Source organism: Schistocerca americana, chromosome 2 (genome assembly GCF_021461395.2).
Source record: "Schistocerca americana isolate TAMUIC-IGC-003095 chromosome 2, iqSchAmer2.1, whole genome shotgun sequence".
Classification (NCBI taxonomy): Eukaryota; Metazoa; Arthropoda; class Insecta; order Orthoptera; family Acrididae; genus Schistocerca; species Schistocerca americana.
The window spans coordinates 74,020,234-74,041,395 of record NC_060120.1 but is presented as its reverse complement, the minus strand read 5'-3'; the positions used below and the strand labels follow the sequence as shown (position 1 = coordinate 74,041,395).

The 21,162-nt window shown below is 46.2% G+C and overlaps 1 protein-coding gene across 1 annotated transcript in view; it reads left to right on the top strand.

The window, feature by feature from the left end:
* The window catches only part of LOC124594429 (serpin B6-like), a 126,554-nt gene that overhangs the window by 90,280 nt on the left and 15,112 nt on the right, over positions 1–21,162 (top strand). Inside the window, exons 5-7 of the mRNA XM_047132804.1 lie at positions 4,468–4,682; positions 5,185–5,370; positions 19,466–19,604. Coding sequence (XP_046988760.1) covers positions 4,468–4,682; positions 5,185–5,370; positions 19,466–19,604 — 540 coding nt within the window. The remainder of the gene's footprint in view (positions 1–4,467; positions 4,683–5,184; positions 5,371–19,465; positions 19,605–21,162) is intronic.

Genomic DNA, 21,162 nt, shown 5'->3' with positions numbered 1-21,162 from the left:
TGGAGACGATCGTAGAGATGCTGGATGTAGTCCTGTGGAACGGCTTGCCATGCCATTTCCACCTGGAGCCTCAGTTGGACCAGCGTTCGTGCTGGACGTGCGGACCGCGTGAGACGACGCTTCATCCAGTCCCAAACATGCTCAATGGGGGACAGATCCGGAGATCTTGCTGGCCAGGGTAGTTGACTTACACCTTCTAGAGCACGTTGGGTGGCACGGGATACATGCGGACGTGCATTGTCGTGTTGGAACAGCAAGTTCCCTTGCCGGTCTAGGAATGGTAGAACGATGGGTTCGATGACGGTTTGGATGTACCGTGCACTATTCAGTGTCCCCTCGACGATCACCAGTGGTGTACGGCCAGTGTAGGAGATCGCTCCCCACACCATGATGCCGGGTGTTGGCCCTGTGTGCCTCGGTCGTATGCAGTCCTGATTGTGGCGCTCACCTGCACGGCGCCAAACACGCATACGGCCATCATTGGCACCAAGGCAGAAGCGACTCTCATCGCTGAAGACGACACGTCTCCATTCGTCCCTCCATTCACGCCTGTCGCGACACCACTGGAGGCGGGCTGCACGATGTTGGGGCGTGAGCGGAAGACGGCCTAGCGGTGTGCGGGACCGTAGCCCAGCTTCATGGAGACGGTTGCGAATGGTCCTCGCCGATACCCCAGGAGCAACAGTGTCCCTAATTTGCTGGGAAGTGGTGGTACGGTCCCCTACGGCACTGCGTAGGATCCTACGGTCTTGGCGTGCATCCGTGCGTCGCTGCGGTCCGGTCCCAGGTCGACGGGCACGTGCACCTTCCGCCGACCACTGGCGACAACATCGATGTACTGTGGAGACCTCACGCCCCACGTGTTGAGCAATTCGGCGGTACGTCCACCCGGCCTCCCGCATGCCCACTATACGCCCTCGCTCAAAGTCCGTCAACTGCACATACGGTTCACGTCCACGCTGTCGCGGCATGCTACCAGTGTTAAAGACTGCGATGGAGCTCCGTATGCCACGGCAAACTGGCTGACACTGACGGCGGCGGTGCACAAATGCTGCGCAGCTAGCGCCATTCGACGGCCAACACCGCGGTTCCTGGTGTGTCCGCTGTGCCGTGCGTGTGATCATTGCTTGTACAGCCCTCTCGCAGTGTCCGGAGCAAGTATGGTGGGTCTGACACACCGGTGTCAATGTGTTCTTTTTTCCATTTCCAGGAGTGTATTTTGCAAGAGACTGTCCACAGAAAGGATTTGCCGTTGGACTTTATCGGCTTGTTAGAATGGATTTGCCGTTGGACTTTTTCGGCTTGTCAGATATTTTTGGGCCATCCATCTTTTTGCTGTTTATAACAGTTTCTTCTTTAATTCGGATTGCAAATTACTGGGTTCTGAAATTGCCTGAACTCTTTATATCAACCTGCTCATGAACGAATTCCTCTGTGTAAGGATATCGGAAAGCATTTATTTAACGACTCTGCAGTATTGTCATGCCTGTGGAACATGCCGATTAAACTTTTATCCTCATGCGAGATTGTTTTCAATGTTTCCTGTATAGAAAAAGTCGCATGTACGGTTGAAGAATGGTGTAAGTACAAGATGGCTATTGGGCGTGTCCGACGTGACCGGAAGTTTTGAGGTGGAGACTACAAAACAGAATGCTCGGATGGTGTGCGCTTCATCTCATCGTCACCTTTGGGAATGACAAGTCTCATGGGAAGTTCATACGGACTCATCACACAGACGGCTGTAGATGACTGCAAAACGGGATGAAATGGGCTACAGACAACACAGCGACAAGAAGAATAGGCACGAATCCTTCCAGAAGGACTGCACGACGAGAAAATTGTAGACTGGTCACAAAAAGAAGGCTGACAACAGCTGAAATGTCGAGTATAGAGTACTAAAGATGTCGAGTTGCCAAGCGTTGTTTTCCGCTGGCGCCATACCACAGACATGGAATGCGTAGAGCAGAGGCAAACGCGACGCTCTGTAGTTTTCAGTGACCAAATTCGCTTCACGTTGTGGCGGTCAAATCGGCTTCAGCTCCTGGAATAGTGGTGTGGAGAGCCACTGGGTATGACAAGGGGACTGATTTGGTAATCGCTGAGGGAAGGCTGAATGCTCACCAGTGTCTGGAAAGAATGGTAAACACTATTGTAACACGCTTCACGACCAGGATAAAAAAATACCACATTCCAGCGTGAGATTATGAATCGATCCACGGTACTACAGTTGGTATCGTAAACGTCTTTACGGTTGTGTGCGTCGTTGACTGCTCTGGTTCACTGACTTGTCACACATGGACCGTGACCGCGACGCAGTGGGGGATGTATAATTTCTCACCAGCCTCTGGTTGCCGTGAATGTGTTTCAAGCACAGTAAGAACTTCCTCAAGATGACATTCGGATGCTGTACGCCTTCATAACATAATGAATACAATAATATATTCGCGCTCGCTAGGGTCACACCCCATACAGACGATCGTGATGGACACTAGTTGCTAATGGAATTATTAAAACTTCCTGGCAGATTAAAACTATGTGCCCGACCGAGACTCGAACTCGGGACCTTTACCTTTCGCGGGCAAGTGCTCTACCATCTGAGCTACCGAAGCACGACTCACGCCCGGTACTCACAGCCTTACTTCTGCCAGTATCTCGTCTCCTACCTTCCAAACTTTACAGAAGCTCTTCTGCAAACCTTGCAGAACTAGCACTCCTGAAAGAAAGGATAACGCGGAGACATGGCTGTGAGTACCGGGCGTGAGTCGTGCTTCGGTAGTTCAGATGGTAGAGCACTTGCCCGTGAAAGGCAAAGGTCCCGAGTTCGAGTCTCGCTCGGGCACACAGTTTTAATCTGCCAGGAAGTTTCATATCAGCGCACACTCCGCTGCAGAGTGAAAATCTCATTCTGGAATGGAATTATTGTTTAATCGCCTAACACCGTTTATGTAATGAACAGCTCCACAAATTTTAATAAATGTGATACTTCATAACATAACGAATACAATAATACATTCGGGCTCGCTAGGGTCACACGCCATACAGACGATGGTGATGGACACTAGTTCCTAATGGAATGTTAGTTTAATCATCTGACATCGGTTATGTAATGAACAGCTCCACAAATTTTGATAAATGTGATACTGGTGCTTGATGGCGTAACACTTACATACATAGCACCATCTATGTAACTTTCATTGTAAATCTGATATTTGGATGTATACACAGAATACGTGTGATCCAACAACGTACGTCTGTTCCGTGAGATCAGATATAAAAGTTTAAATTTGGCTCCGGCGGGCGCCATCATCGCTACTCTTCGTGAACATCTTCGGCAGAGTCTGAAAGGTATATCTCTCACAGTACGTCTGTTCCGTGAGATCAGATATAAAAGTTTAAATTTGGCTCCGGCGGGCGCCATCATCGCTAATCTTTATGGACATCTTCAGCAGAGTCTGAAAGATATCTCTCTCACGACGCAGAGACAAGGGTTGGGCTACCAAAGTCCTATTGACTGAAAAGAGAGTCGAAGCCTTCTAAGTTTATGTAGTAATAATTACGAGTAATTCCAGAATGAATTCTCGCCCTGTAGAGGATTGTGCACTGATTTGAAACTTCCTGGCTGGGACTGGAAACGGAGACTTTAGCGATCCGCGGGCAGTTGCTCTACCGAATAAGCACTTGGAAGGTAGGAGATGAGGTGTTTGCGGGAGTAAAGCTGTGAGGAGGGTAGTGAGTCGTGCTGAAGCAGGAGAACATTTGCCCGACAAAGGCAAAGGTTCCAGGTTCCAGTCCCGATACGGCACACAATTTTAATGTGTCAAGAAGTTTCAATGACGAATTAGTCGTAATGCTTGCGAATTTAATGCTCCTGTGATACTTCGCTTCGCAGATTACCATGAAAACCTAAATTATATCAGCCTCCAGTATTTTCCTGTACTTATGTATATTCTATGCTATGGTATTTCATTCATTGGGCAATAATATATTAAAATAGTGAATGTAAACGTCACATTCACTCCTACTAAATGTATCTCACTTCCCAAAATTTCATACTAGGGCTAATCCTTTCCCCTATTGCGCACAAGAAGGTGGGACCAATTCTGTTCCCAAAACGACGAAAATGCAAAATATGGTAAAACTAGGTGTACATGAGATGACAGCCTTACTGTTCTTGCAGTATGGGACACGTTATGTGCGCTGTATTTCACAGTATTCCAGCTGAGAGATTTATATGTACTCTCTGAAACATTTACATCGGACAGATAACCAGTGAAGTGCACACATTTAGAATCTCGAGTGGAAGTGTCATGCAGTAGAGGAAGGACGAAACAATGGAACAATCATTTCTTATGCGTTATATTTTGTAAAATTATCCACGAAGGCTATGTTGTAATCCTTTATAAAGATAATAAAAGTAATAGAAAAAGGCTTTTTTCCTTGTCTACATCTGCTGATCCACTTTCACAGGCACTTTGGATGCTAGCACTCTCATGGTGCTTGTCAACGCTATTTACTTTAAGGGTGAATGGCTTAAGATATTTTACGAGGACGAAACAAAGCCTACACCCTTCCATTTACCGTCAGGAGCGACGGAAGACGTTGATATGATGTACGTCGAGGACCGTTTCTTGTATGCCGATGTAACTGAATTAAATTCGCAGGCACTTATGCTTCCTTACAAGGTAATTTGATCCAAAATTTTACAAATATTTATTTCTTTATACAATTTTAGGAATGAGACGTACTTGAATATTTCAAGGGACAGAAACGTTAAAGAGTAAAAATACATAGAGAATCTAAAATGCTAAAATAAGCGACGTTTCACCAGTGTTGCAGCGGTTTTTCTCCGGTTCCTGAGCAAGCCCCCTGTAACGCTGTCGAAATGTCCCTTATTTTAGTGCATTAGCATTTTTGTAATATTTAATAAGATGAGGAGGAAGTGGACCCAGAACGATTTTAATGAGATTATAGGGTAAGTTCTAATTACATTCGTACAGTAGAACTGTAAATTGTAGAGCACTGCACGGATATTCTTATAGCTCTGAATAGACTAGTTTTTTTTTTTAAATTTTAAATTCAAAATTACCTTTTCACCGTGTTTCAAATACAAATATGTTTCAAGTACAAAATACAGTGCAAAGATATTTTATGATAAACTAATCAGATTTCTTTCTCCTTTTGCAGGATTGGAGACTGAATATGATGATACTCCTTCCAAAAGAAGTGAATGGTTTGCAGGACCTCGAGAGAAATCTTGACAAATTTGACCCCGCGAAAGTTGTGAAGGGAATGACCAAAAGTAAAGTGTTTGTATATTTGCCGAGATTCAAAATGGAATACTCCAAGGCTTTAAAAGACACTCTGATAACTGTGAGTTTAACATTTTCAAACTTTATAATTACTGAGGCAAGACTGAAAAATAATATTTAATGTCAGCTATTCCTTTACCTCACACAATCTGCCTGAAAAAGTTCTGCACGAGTTTTGGATGATTTGTGATTTTCTTAAAGATCAGATACCTTTTTCTCAATGCGCTTTCGACCACAGGGAATGACCTTGTACAAATAGACTGCATTTAAATTGCTGAACGGAACAATGTGACTTGTGCACAGTGTTCAGTTTGTCGCCAGGCATCAAATGCTCATTTCAAGCATAGTCTGTGGCTGTACATTCACTTTTAGGCAAAAAAAAAAAAAAAAAAAAAGTCAACGCGGCAAGAAATCTAAGTACTCCAGAGCGCCATTATTCGAACTTTCAACAGAACATTGAAGATCTGGCTGGTAGTGGTCAACCCCAGCTGATAACCCCAATTACAAATTACAGCGTCGTTGGCAACCCGAGAAGGATGGAACAAAACTACACGCTCCCTTTTCTTAAGGCAACGGTGAGAGATGTGAATACCCAGACAGTAGGCAAATCTCCACAAGATTTATTTGTCACTTAGGCCGCCTTTTCGAACGACGGTATGAAAGTCATGTAGCCCGGATCAATGCCGTAAGGTAGCCCCATAGTAGCACTGCATAACGTGCTCGAGGTTTTCCATCACGCTGAATTAATAGTATGTTCTTTTTTTGTTGATTTATGGTGTAGTTGCTGTACAACACAGGAAAATGGCCTGGCTCAGGGAGATACAACAGGTCACCGACTCCTAAACCACTACTGTTTGTAAAAAGTGAAACATCCAGACTGAAAGATGTGATCGCAACGAAGTATATTCCATCGATTAGGGACATGAAACTACCCAAATGATAAGCGTAAGTATTACAGGCCTGTACGTGCACTGTGACTGTGGAAATTCAGTACGGAGTAGCTCCATCACGTGCTGCAATCATAGCCGCTAAACGTCGTGGCTAGGAATCATAAAGCTCCTGATTATGCTACTGGGGAATATTCTGCCACGCGGTTTGTAGAGACTCCACAAAGCATCAACTCTGCCTGCAGGAGCACTTGAACGAAGAAGATGCTGACTGACCATATCGCTGACATGTGCATGGGTGACGTATCAGTCGGTCGGGCAGGCCAGGGAAGCAATGACATCCGTCGTTCTTCGAAGAAAGCTTGCACATTCCTCTCCAGATCAGGCCGGGCGTCATGCTGCTGAAATATTCGATGTGTAATGGCCTGCAAGAGGGGAAGTTTCAAGGTCTGGGAAATCTCGCTATTGTAGCGGTACCTGTTCAGATCGCATGTTATAGGCAACGGCGCCCCAAACCACCACACTTGGCATTTATCCGCAATACCGCCCAATAATACACTCTGTCCGACTGCGTTCCCCGTGGCGGCGTCGAACACACATGCGACCATCGCTATACGGCAAGCTCAAGGTCTACACATACACCTCACCATTGAAGCAGCGAGCCCTGTAAGAGGCTCAGTGTCACAGAACGATTGACCTGCCTCCCAGTGACCAATCATTCTGCCCCGTTCGAACGCACGTACATGCCACCCTGTGATGTCGGCGAGGGATAGTGGCACTTGGTTACATGTCTCCACTTCGTATGGCGGCTCTGCACCGACTGAGCGTTGCGTAACACTGACCTATCAGGTCACGCAAAAGATGGCGCAGCTGGGCCTACTTGCACACTGTAAAGGAGCTAGTCTTTGCTGTACAGAGCGAAAGATTTGGAACAGCGGAGACAAATTAGACAACCACGCTCAGAAACATTTCAGGACACTGTAATCGGAACCGTCGTCATCTAAGAGACGAGTCCATCCATCATTCTTGCAACAGGGAAGCTCCTCATTAGCTACATATAGCACGACCAGGAACCCGATTCTAGCACTGTCATGTCCCAAAGTAACTGGGAGTGAAACTTCACACGGCTTTTACATTCAAAAGCCATCTTAAGAACAAACGGAAATCTTCACACAAAAAAGTGTGATTCACAAACTGGCTGACATTCCCCGACAATCGCTTCATAAGCAGTGATACAGGTGTTCTGCTGCAGAATATGGCTCTCCCGTTTGGTATGGATCTTCATGTATCAGACAGACGCGTACAGTATCCAATGAAACACGTAGGCCTACATATTGTCTCTGGCCTATTCTGACAAAATAAACTTTGTATTTTAAAATGGCATTCAAATGGCCTAAGCACTGTGGGACTTAACATCTGAGGTCATCAGTCCCCTAGACTTAGAACTACGTAAACCTAACTAAACTAAGGACATCACACACATCCATCCCCGAGGCATGCAGAACATTGTATAATGGGAGTAGCTTTCGTTATGAATAGGAAGGTAGGGCAGAGAGTGTGTTTCTGTGAATAGTTAAGTGATAGGGCTGTTCTCATCAGATTCGGCTACAAAGCAACGCCGACAACGTTAGGCCAGGTGTACATGCCAACGTCACAACCAGAAGATAAAGAGATAGAGAAAGTATATGAGGATATTGAAAGGGAAATTTACTGTTTAAAGGGAGACGAAAATCTAATAATCGTGGGGATTTGAACATCGTTGCAGGGGAAGGAGTAGAAGAAGGGTTGCGGGAGAATAAGGGTTTGGTTGCACGAATGAGACAGCAGAAAGATTAATTGACTTCCGCAATAAATTTCAGGTACCAATAGCAAATACTCTGTTCAAGAATCAGATTTGGAGGTATACTTGGAAAATACCGGAGACACGCGAAGATTAGGGCCATATTACCGGTACATCATAGACAAGGCTTCTGAAATCGAGTATTGGACTGTAACGCTTACCCAGGTGCAAATACATATTCAGATGACGATTTGGTAATGATGAAGAGAAGCGTGCAGTAGACTGATAACGTAAGGAATGAGGGTGTTTTCAGCAGAATCGACGGGGAAAGGAATGCATGGAAAACCCTGACAAGGGGCAGGGTAATAGGACATCCGTTAAGACATTAGGGAATAACTTCCGAAGTACTATAAGGAGCTGTAGAGGGTAAAACTAGAGGTCGACAGAAATTGGGATACATCCAGCAAGACTGATGACTAATAAAAAGAACGAAAGAATCACTGTGGAAGGAAGTGGAACACTCAAGCAGTGAAGAATGATAAGACGCTGTTTGAAGTTCGCTAAAGACGTCGATCCCGTTTTAAGAAAAATCAAATTAGGCAGTCCAGTTGTCTGGACATATCTAAAAAGGGCAATCACAGATATTGGAAAGACAAACGTATTACTACAAAAGTAACTCCGAAGCTAGCTTGGTTATGGGAGGATATACTTCAATTGATCGACAAAGGACGAAGTACAAAAATGTTCAGTGAATTATAAGAACTTATCAATATAAATCACTTAGGACTGAAATAAGTAGGAAGTGCAGGAGAGCCAAGGTGAAATGCCTGTAGGAAGGATGTGAAGAAATTGAAAAGGAATAATGGTCGGGAGGACCGACTATGTACAGAAGAAGAGTCAAGAAGAGTGAAGTTTCACTCCCAGTTACTTTGGGACATGACAGTGCTAGAATCGGGTTCCTGGTCGTGCTATATGTAGCTAATGAGGAGCTTCCCTGTTGCAAGAATGATGGATGGACTCGTCTCTTAGATGACGACGGTTCCGATTACAGTGTCCTGAAATGTTTCTGAGCGTGGTTGTCTAATTTGTCTCCGCTGTTCCAAATCTTTCGCTCTGTACAGCAAAGACTAGCTCCTTTACAGTGTGCAAGTAGGCCCAGCTGCGCCATCTTTTGCGTGACCTGATAGGTCAGTGTTACGCAACGCTCAGTCGGTGCAGAGCCGCCATACGAAGTGGAGACATGTAACCAAGTGCCACTATCCCTCGCCGACATCACAGGGTGGCATGTACGTGCGTTCGAACGGGGCAGAATGATTGGTCACTGGGAGGCAGGTCAATCGTTCTGTGACACTGAGCCTCTTACAGGGCTCGCTGCTTCAATGGTGAGGTGTATGTGTAGACCTTGAGCTTGCCGTATAGCGATGGTCGCATGTGTGTTCGACGCCGCCATGGGGAAGGGTGGTAACAGTAAATGTACAATGGGAATTCCAAGGCTAAACGAAGAGGAGAGAGCGAATAGGTCTGAAGTGTGTATTGAAGGCTTCTATGTGGGAGATGACTCACCTGATCATGTGACAGAAGAAGAAATAGGAGTCGATAGGGAAGAGGTAGGTGATCCAGTATTAGAATCAGAATTTAAAACAGTTTTTGACGACTTAAAATCAAATAAGCAGGAGGGATAGATTGAATTCTATCGGAATTTCTAAGATAATTAGGGGAAGAGACAACAAAACGACTATTCAGGCAGGTGTGTTGAATCTATAAGGCCTCGCGATTTACCGTCAGACTTTCGAGAAAATGTCGTCCACATAATCCCGGAGAACTTTCTGAGCTACTAACAAGAATAAAGGACAGTAGTCTAGCATATGGATTAGACACCAACCTCAGCATGTCCAAACTCATGTTAATTGATCGAGAAGAACAGATCCAACTCACCAGTCGATTAAAGGAACTGGAAGTCGTGCATTCCTTCACCTACTTTGGGTCAACCAACTGCAGCACTGGAAGTTGTGAAGATGAGATAAGAAGACGGATCAAGCTAGGGCGAGTGGCTACGAAAAAGCTCACCAAGATCTGGCAGAGCAGAGCAATAACAAATAGCACAAAGATCCGGCTAGTCGAAACACTCGTGTTTTCTGTCTTCTTTCATGGTTGCGAATCACAGACACTCAAGGCCAGAGACAAAAAGCGAATTGATGCGTTTGATCTTTGGTGCTGGCGTAGGATTCTACGCATAAAATGGACCGAAAGAAGAACAAATGTGTCCATTATTGAACAACTAGATATCTCCAGACACCTTTCTTTTCGACTCATCGAAAAAATTCTCCAGTTCTTTGGCCATATTGTGAGAGAGATGGAGAAAATCTAGAGAAAACAATTTTGCAACGAAAGATTGATGGCATGAGACCGAGAGGAAGAGCTGCCAGCAGACTGACAGATCAAATCAAGAAGATCTCAGGTCTGCCCCTTCAGCAGGCACTAAGAGAAGCTGGCAACCGTCGTGGATGGAGACGCTTGGTTCATGGGGTCACAATGCTCAGCAATGAGCACAACGATTTATGATGATGATGAATTCTGGAGACAGCAATGGTAGATAGCGGATATGAAGAACAGTGGAAATGAAAGTTCAGGATGTGTTAGATAAGGGTCAGTTTGGCTTCAAGATAGGTAAAGGCACAATAGAGGCTGTTCTGCAATTGCTGTTGATAGTGGAAGCAAGACTGAACGAAAATCAAAAGACGCTCATAGTGTTTATGGATCCAGAAAAAGCATTCGACACTGAAAAATATTTCGAGATCGAAATTCTGTCAATGATTAAAAGACGAGAAAACAAAGTGCTCGGACTTAAAAAGGTGTAGGGCAGGGATGTAGCCATTTGTCCCTACTGTTCAATCAACACATCTAAGAAGTAATGGTGAAAATGAAAGGAAGAATCAAGAGTGGGATCAAACTTCAGGGTGAAATGTACTAGTGATAAGATTCACTGATGACACTGCTATGCTCAATTAACGTGAAGAAGAACTACAGGAACGGAATCACCAATCTAATGAATACAGGCTGTGGATTGAGAGTAAACAGGAAAAAGACAAAAGTAATGAGAAGTAGCAGAATTGAGAATAGCGAGAACCTTAACATCAAAATTGGTGGTCACGAAGTAGACGAAGTTAATAAATTTTGCTACCTTGGAGGCAAAATAACTAATGACAGACGGAGCAAGAAGGACATAAAAAGGTGACTAACACAGGCAAAAATGGCATTCATGACCAAGAGAAGTCTACTAGTATGAAACATAGGGAATCATTTGAGGGAGAAATTTCTGAGAAATTGCCTTTCGAACTCAGCTTTGTATGGTAGTGAACCATGGGCGGCGGGGAAACAAGAACAAAAGAGAATCGAAGCGTTTGAGATGTGGCTTTACAGTAGAATGTTGAAAATCAGGTGTACTAATAAGACAAGGATTGGGGAGGTTCTGTACAGAATCGATGAAGAAGGCAACATATGGAAAATACTGACAAGAAGAAGGGACAAGATGAAGAACATGTGCTGACTCATCAGGGAATAACCTCCATGGCACTACTGAGAGCCTTTGAGGCTAAAAACTGTAGGGGAAGACAGAGATTGGCATATATGTGGCAAGTAAATGACGAGTAGGGTGCAAGTGCTACTCTGAGATGAATAAAGATGGCGCAGGAGAGGAGACTGATGACTTTAAAAGATGAAATCCTGCTGTGTCGCACAGTGATATAATATGTACATTCAGTGTTATATGTACACTATGTTTCAAAGTATCCGGACACCCCCAAAATCATACGTCTTTCATATTGGGTACATGTTTTGCCCCCTACTGCGTGGGACTCTATAACAGCGACCTCAGTAGTCATTATACATCGTGAGAGGGCAGAATCTGGCGCTCCATGGAACTCACGGACTTCGAACGTGGTCTGGTGATTGGGTGTCACTTGTGTCATACGTCTATACGCGAGGTTTCCACACTCCTAAACATCCCAAGGTCCACTGTTTCCGATGTGATAGTGAAGTGGGAACGTGAAGGGACGCGTACAGCACAAAAGCGTACAGGCCGACCTGGTCTGTTGACTGACAGAGACTGCCGACAGTTGAAGAGGGTCGTAATGCGTAATAGGCAGACATCTATCCAGACCATCACACAGTAATTCCAAACTGCATCAGGACCCACTGCAAGTACTATGAAATTAAGGCGGGAGGTGAAAAAACTCGGATTTCATGGTCGAACGGCTGCTCTTAAACCACACATCACGCCGGTAAATGCCAAACGACGCATTGCTTGGTGTAAGGAGCGTAATCGTTGGACGATTCAACAGGGGAAAAACGTCGTGTGGAGTGACGAATCACGGTACACTATGTGGCGATCCGATGGCAGGGTGTGTGTATGGCGAATGCCCGGTGCACGTCATCTACCAGCGTGTGAAGTGCCAACAGTAAAATTCTGGGCCGGTGGTGTTATGGAGTAGGCCTGTTTTCCATGGAAGGGGCTAGCGCAGGCCTACATTGATGTTTTGAGAACCTTCTTGCTTCCCACTGTTCAAGAGCAATTCGGGGATGGCGACTGCATCTTTCAACACCATCGAGCACTTGTTCACAATGCAGTGCCTGTGGCTGAGTGGTTACACGAGAATAACATCCCTGTAATGGACTGGCCTGCACAGAGTCCTGACGTGGATCCTGTAGAACACCTTTGGGATGTTTTGGAACGCCGGCTTCGTGCCAGGCTTCACCGACCGATATCGATACCTCTCCTCAGTGCAGCACTCCGTGAAGAATTGGATGCCATTCCCCAAGAAACCTTCCAGCACCTGAATGAACGTACTCCTGAGAGAGTGGGTCATCAAGGTTAAGGGTGGACCTACATCACATTGAATTCCAGCATTACCGATGGAGGGCGCCACGAACTTGTAAATCATTTTCAGCCAGTTGTCCGCATTCTTTTGATCACATAGTGTAGATACTTTGTGCAAAGTGTGTTGCGAATAGAGTTAGAAGTGAATGTGTTGAAGTGAAGAGAGAAAATGATTAAATTGGCGAAAAGAATTGAAAAGGTTTGAAGAAGTCTTGACTTTTGTCAGCAGTTCAGGAGAACGTCAGTGGGTCGTTGACCAGCCGAATCAGGCAACACGACGGCAAAACAAGGACGGCAACATGTGGACTACACGACGGTTGAAGACGTGCTCCACTCGGAAGTGACGACAAGGGATGCGGTCGCAGTGCCCTGATTACATCACGCAGGGGTATTGGCTTTCCATCGTCGTATCGGCCAAAGAAAAACGTCAGTGGTCAGCGGGGAAGAAGAAGAAGCACATTTAACGGTTGTAGGCCAGCCCGTAATGTCAGATGCAACTGGGCAGTCGCATGACGCAGAACCTGTGTCACCCGGCGGCATCACCAACTGCAGTCACCGTGACTGAGCCGCGAGCCATAGTGTCCGGCCTGCCCGCCGCGGAAATGGTCTACCTTGCGGATCGCTGAATGGTCGTTGACGTCATGTCTCTCTGGATCGATTCCGGCACGACAGCCGCGCTTCGTTACGGCCAGCGTGTGCCGAAGCCCGACTCCAGCTCCACGTGGAAGAGGCGTGAAGCCTGCAATACGCCGGCGCGCTAGGCGCTCCCAGTGCCTGCCGCTAGCTCAAAAAAATGGTTGAAATGGCTCAAAGCACTATGGGACTTAACATCTGAGGTCATCAATCCATTAGAACTTAGAACTAATTAAACCTAACCAACCTAAGGACATCACACACATCCATGCCCAAGACAGGATTCGAACCTGCGACCGTAGCAGCAGCGCAGTTCCGAAACGAAGCGCCTAGAACCGCTCGGCCGCAGCGGCCGGCCCCTGCTCGTAGCCACCGTCTCCATCGGTATATTATGAAAAGGCAAAAATTGACCCTGAGGGCCATCCAGCAACTGTAATGACTTGTTGCTGAAACTAAGTGTTTACATGTACCGTCAGCTGCCCACACCATACCACCTTCTGGCAGAGAACCCGCAAGCCTGACAGTCACGCTATCCCATCCCTTCTACAGAATTTTTTCTGTGCGCCATTTTAAGGAAAAGCTAGAGTAGTTTTTCTCGCATCTGAATGTATATGGCGTCATATCGCTTGCACTATGGGTAGTACAACGCAGCCACGAAAACTGGAAAACACGGAGTGAATTTGCGTTTTACACAGTATCAGTACGAGCTCTGGAAAACAAAGAGCATCAAAAGGCGTAGTTGCCGTTGAGGATACAACTAGGCTATAAACAGCGTTGTGAGAGTAAAACACTAGTTCACAGCCCGGTTGGAGTCCCGACAGCGAGTATACATAACAGCAAAACTCGCAGCATCTGAAGAAGGCTTGGTCGATCGTCGAAATATTACGCATAAATATCGAAAATATACACTACTGGACATTGAAATTGCTACACCAAGAAGAAATGCAGATGATAAACGGGTATTCATTGGACAAATACACTCCTGGAAATTGAAATAAGAACACCGTGAATTCATTGTCCCAGGAAGGGGAAACTTTATTGACACATTCCTGGGGTCAGATACATCACATGATCACACTGACAGAACCACAGGCACATAGACACAGGCAACAGAGCGTGCACAATGTCGGCACTAGTACAGTGTATATCCACCTTTCGCAGCAATGCAGGCTGCTATTCTCCCATGCAGACGATCGTAGAGATGCTGGAGGTAGTCCTGTGGAACGGCTTGCCATGCCATTTCCACCTGGCGCCTCAGTTGGACCAGCGTTCGTGCTGGACGTGCAGACCGCGTGAGACGACGCTTCATCCAGTCCGAAACATGCTCAATGGGGGACAGATCAGGAGATCTTGCTGGCCAGGGTAGTTGACTTACACCTTCTAGAGCACGTTGGGTGGCACGGGATACATGCGGACGTGCATTGTCCTGTTCAAACAGTAAGTTCCTTTGCCGGTCTAGGAATGGTAGAACGATGGGTTCGATGACGGTTTGGATGTACCGTGCACTATTCTGTGTCCCCTCGACGATCACCAGTGGTGTACGGCCAGTGTAGGAGATCGCTCCCCACACCATGATGCCGGGTGTTGGCCCTGTGCGCCTTGGTCGTATGCAGTCCTGATTGTGGCGCTCACCTGCACGGCGCCAAACACGCATACGACCATCATTGGCACCAAGGCAGAAGCGACTCTCATCGCTGAAGACGACACGTCTCCATTCGTCCATCCATTCACGCCTGTCGCGACACCACTGGAGGCGGGCTGCACGATGTTGGGGCGTGAGCGGAAGACGGCCTAACGGTGTGCGGGACCGTAGCCCAGCTTCATGGAGACGGTTGCGAATGGTCCTCGCCGATACCCCAGGAGCAACAGTGTCCCTAATTTGCTGGGAAGTGGCGGTGCGGTCCCCTACGGCACTGCGTAGGATCCTACGGTCTTGGCGTGCATCCGTGCGTCGCTGCGGTCCGGTTCCAGGTCGACGGGCACGTGCACCTTCCGCCGACCACTGGCGACAACAGCGATGTACTGTGGAGACCTCACGCCCCACGTGTTGAGCAATTCGGCGGTACGTCCACCCGGCCTCCCGCATGCCCACTATACGTCCTCGCTCAAAGTCCGTCAACTGCACATACGGTTCACGTCCACGCTGTCGCGGCATGCTACCAGTGTTAAAGACTGCGATGGAGCTCCGTATGCCACGGCAAACTGGCTGACACTGACGGCGGCGGTGCACAAATGCTGCGCAGCTAGCGCCATTCGACGGCCAACACCGCGGTTCCTGGTGTGTCCGCTGTGCCGTGCGTGTGATCATTGCTTGTACAGCCCTCTCGCAGTGTCCGGAGCAAGTATGGTGGGTCTGACACACCGGTGTCAATGTGTTCTTTTTTCCATTTCCAGGAGTGTATATTATACTAGAACTGACATGTGATTACATTTTCATGCAATTTGGGTGCATAGCTCCTGAGAAATCAATACCCAGAACAACCACCTCTGGCTGTAATAACGGCCTTGATACGCCTGGGCATTGAGTCAAACAGAGCTTGAATGGCGTGTACAGGTACAGCTGCCCATGCAGATTCAACACCATACCAGAGTTCATCAAGAGTAGAGACTGGGGTATTGTGATGAGCCAGTTGCTCGGCCACCATTGACAAAACGTTTTCAATTGGTGAGAGATCTGGAGAATGTGCTGGTCAGGGGAGGAGTCTAACATTTTCTGTTTCCGGAAAGGCCCGTACAGGACCTGCAACATGCGGTCGGGCATTATCCTGCTGAAATGTAGGGTTTCGCAGGGATCGAATGAAAGCATCTGAAATGTAACGTCCACTGATCAAAGTGCCGTCAATGCGAACAAGAGGTGACAGAGACGTGTAACCCCATACCATCACGCCGTGTGATACGCCAGTATGGCAATGACGAATACACGCTTCCAATGTGCGTTCACCGCGACGTCGCCAAACACGGATGCGACTATCATGATGCTGTAAACAGAACCTGGATTCATCTGAAAAAATGATGTTTTGTCACTCGTCCAGCCAGGTTCATCGTTGAGTACACCATCGCAGGCGCTCCTGTCTGCGACGCAGCGGCAAGGGTAACCGCAGCCATGGTCTCCGAGCTGATAGTCCATGCTGCTGCAAACGTCGTCGAACTGTTCGTGCAGATGGTTGTTGTCTTGTAAACGTCCCCATCTGTTGACTCAGGGATCGAGACGTGGCTGCACGATCCGTTACAGCCACGCGGATAAGATGCCTGTCATCTCCACTGTTAGTGATACGAGGCCGTTGGGATCCAGCACGGCGTTCCGTATTACCCTCCTGAACCCAACGATTCCATATTCTACTAACAGTCATTGGATCTCGACCAACGCGAGCAGCAATGTGGCGATTCGTTAAACCGCAATCGCGATAGACTACAATCCGACCTTTATCCAAGTCGGAAACGTGATGGTACGCATTTGTCCTACTTACACGAGGCATCACAACAACGTTTCACCAGGCAGCGCCCGTAAACTGCTGTTTGTGTATGAGAAATCGGTTGGGAAATTTCCTCATGTCAGCACGTTGTAGGTGTCGCCACCGGCTCCAACCTTGTGTGAATGCTCTGAAAAGCTAATCATTTGTAAATCACAGCATCTTCTTCCTGTAGGTTAAATTTCGCGTCTGTAGCACATCTTCGTGGCGTAGCAATTTTAATGGCCAGTAGTGTAATGTAATAACAGAAATTTTATATTCTTAACCGGTTCATTCTCTGCCTCGTGATGACTGGGTGTTGTGTGATGTCCTTAAATGGCTCTGAGCGCTATGGGACTCAACTGCTGAGGTCATTAGTCCCCTAGAACTTAGAATTAGTTAAACCTAACTAACCTAAGGACATCACAAACATCCATGCCCGAGGCAGGATTCGAACCTGCGACCGTAGTGGTCTTGCGGTTCCAGACTGCAGCGCCTTTAACCGCACGGCCACTTCGGCCGGCTGTGATGTCCTTAGTTAGGTTTAAGCAGTTCTTAGTTCTAGGGGACTGATGACCACAGCTGTTAAGTCCCATAATGCTCAGAGCCATTCTTAACTGGTTCAGGCATTTAGTGCCCCTTTTCAGAAGATGATAACTATCGCATTATTTGAAAGCTGTTAAGCAAAAAAACTTTTTTTTTGCATCTGGTTACTGATTATTTCGATATACACAGCAAAGTTGCTGAAGATACGAAGGTTGTCCAGAAAGTAAGTTCCGATCGGTCGCGAAATGGACACAATGAAAACCTGATGAAGCTTTGCACAGATGTGTTGGGTAGTGTCTCTAGTATGACCGTCGATCGCGCCAAGACGCTCTTTTCAGTTGTGAGCGCACTGTGAGCGAGTAAAGGTGCCTAGAACAACAATTCTCAGGGGGCAGTGAAGACGCTCCTGCAGCCTTTTCGATGGGAAGTGTTCGATCGCCCACAACACAGCCGTAATTGGTTCATCCTGAGTATCACCTCTGTTCACATGAAACGCTGGATACGAAGACAACAGTTCGGGACAGGTTACGCGCTATGGACGAGCGTAGAGAATTGTCGGAAAGCACAGGCGGCTGCCTTCTATGACGATGTAGAGAAGTATCTGGAAAGTGTAGCTACCTCTTGCAAATAAAATGTTTCTGATGTGACTACGAAGGCTTTCCCGGCGTAATAATTGATAATATTCTTCTCGGGTATGCAGCCGGATCATTACGTCTTCATGACACAATATTCCCGCGGTCTACCTGGCCGCCATCTTCAGGTGAGAGTGCTGGTGCACGAACTCGCCATGTAACTGTTCGTGCACCAGCACTCTCACCTGAAGATGGCGGCCAGGTGGACCGCGGGAATATTGTGTCATGAAGACGTAATGATCCGGCTGCATACCCGAGAAGAATATTATCAAATTGTTTCTGATTTTCACTGTTGTTTTCACGTAGTGACCGATTGGAATTTACTTTCCGGACAACCCTCGTTGATAAACCATTATCGTGCACAAAACTGAAACAATATCTCGGTAGAACAACCGGAAGTACGCTATTAATCAAATGTCTGAATGTGTGCGAACCTCTAACGGACCAAACTGCTGATGTCAGCGGTCGCTAAACTTACACACTGCTTAAACTAACTTATGCTAAAACAACACACACACCTATGCCCGAAGGAGGACTCGAACCTCCGGCGGGAACGGCCGCGCTATCAGTTACATGGCGCTTGAACCGCGTGGCCACTCCGCGCGGCCGCTATTAATCAATGGCACCGAGAACGCCTGAGAAATCGCAATACAAGTCAGCAGTTTTGAAGCAGGGAACCCGTGCTCATTTGGCCAATGATAAGTATTAGCACGTAACTGGGCAGAAGGACAATCCTGTACTTGCCAAGTTTACTAGGTATGTGTAGGCAAGTGCCTAAAAGGTGTCGTAATTGGTTGAGATTCTTACAACGCTGTACTTTAACTCATTGTGGCAAACACAACTCACCATTCTGTTCAGCCGTTTGCCGTTTATGACAATATGACGGTATGTACTTAATGCAACACCCTTATCGATGTCCGAACACTATAATGTCGGAGCATTCATATCAATGTTTGTCAGTCGACCCTCTGTCACCTTCAGTAAAAAAAACAGAGTACAGAAATCCTGTGTGCAGCAAGTAATTTTGAAAGCGAAATACTTTTAATGGCAAAATCTGTAGATTAGCTGTGGGAAAAGAAACATTATAGAGACCTTACGATATTTTTCAAGTTCGTTGACGGTAGTTCAGACTAATTAGTGTCATTAAAAATTAGTTAACAGAAGCTGTATAAATAGTATTGTATGTGATGTTTAGTTGCTTAACAAAGTGCAAGATCACGAACATATTTCATTGAAGCTACAAAATAATATATCAGTGTCCCTAGCGAGAATTCTACTTTCATGCTTTCTTAAATAATTTCTTAAAGAAAGATTTTGTTTTCATTTACATGGAATACTAAATTTAAATTTCAGCTCGGGATTGAGTCCATGTTCAATCCAGCCAAAGCGAACTTCTCTGGCATTGTTGACGGGGACTATGCAGTAAGCCAAGTCTTACACAAAGCGTTCATAGAGGTCAACGAGAGGGGCACCGAAGCAGCAGCCGCAACAGGTGGGTGATTTCAAAATTTTACATTCACTGATTGCAGTGACTGACGAACTACATATATGACACCTCACACTGAAGACTCAACAACTGTGACGCGTTTCATGGAGCGCAAAATTCCTAGCGAACTTTCTTCATCATTTTCTTAGTGATGACATGCAGCGTCATTTTAAATCTTCTTAGACTACTCGGTGTTGCATTTGTCTCAGCATAAAGTCAAACGGTAACTAAGCACCGTAGTTCACGCAAGCTGTATGTTTTATGCTAATATCCAAGTCTATTAAACGGAACCATTGCCATTATTCGGTAAAATTCCTCTGTATCGATCCTTGTCGTGCTTCGCGAGTGTTTCGGTACATACCAGATGAGTGCTCAAATGTGTGTCCCATTTACTGCTTAATCACTTTTATCATGACTAGTATACCCTTCATATTTAAAGATTCTTGTTAGATAGGCATATTGTTTATGTAGATTCCAGTTCCGGGTATTCTTCCTCCCTAATTCTCAATCTTCGTTCTGGCTAATTATATCATAACATAATATTTATTCTTGGATAGGAGATAGAATTCTCTAGTAAATCACGTTACCTATCATCTAATACGATTCGAGAATACGTTTTCTTTAGTGTTTGTACTACAATATTCCAAGTCGCATTGCTAACACACGCTCATGCTGCGCTACTGAGCTCGGAACTAACCGCTCCGAATCCTGATGGTGGAAGAAACTGTCATGCAAAACGGTTTTCTTTGCTTCATTGCTATACAATGGGCTATTCAAAATAACAACATAGTTAGTGGACACTCGACGTTATTGTATTAATCGTACCGCTGGCGTCAGGTAGCGATGGCATTGGACTATTCCTCAAGGAAGATTCATTACTATTTTTACTTGTAGAGAGTAATTAACAATGGGTTCCACCGTTACAAAAAACGAGAACTTTCTCTGTTAATTAACTAGGCGGCACACTAATGGCATGAGTTGGCGCTTGAAAGATGCTCATATTAAAATGGATTGGATTGGACAAACTATTAATCTGAGAGGTGTTAGGTCAATTTCGACTACCTAATGTTTCATAGGCGGTTTATTGTCTCGGCCTATCTGGCTTGATTGATTGTTGTAATCGCTACTAAGTGCAAAGTGAACTTAAGCAAAGGACAAGCAATCAAGCAAGGTTCTGGTTCTGATGGACCAATCGGTACCGACCGGTCGCCATCTCATCCTCTGCCAATGGCGTCGCTGGATGCGGTGTGGAGTGGTGTGAGGTGAAGACACCCTCCCTCCTGGCCGTTGTCGGTTTGCTTGTCCCTGGAGCCGCAAATCCTCAATCGAGTAGCTCCTCACTTGGCATCACGATACTGAGTGAACTCCGTTCCAGTCCTCCCACCAAGGAAAAATCCCTGGGAGTAGGGCCTAGTGGGAATCAAACCCACTACATGGTAGACATACATGCTGACCACCAATCTATGGAGGCAGGTAATGAAGGAGATGAAATAGAGAGTCTGAAACCCATAGCTTTCCTGCCTTGTATGGGAAGTCGTAGTCAAGTCATATAGTTGATTTGAAG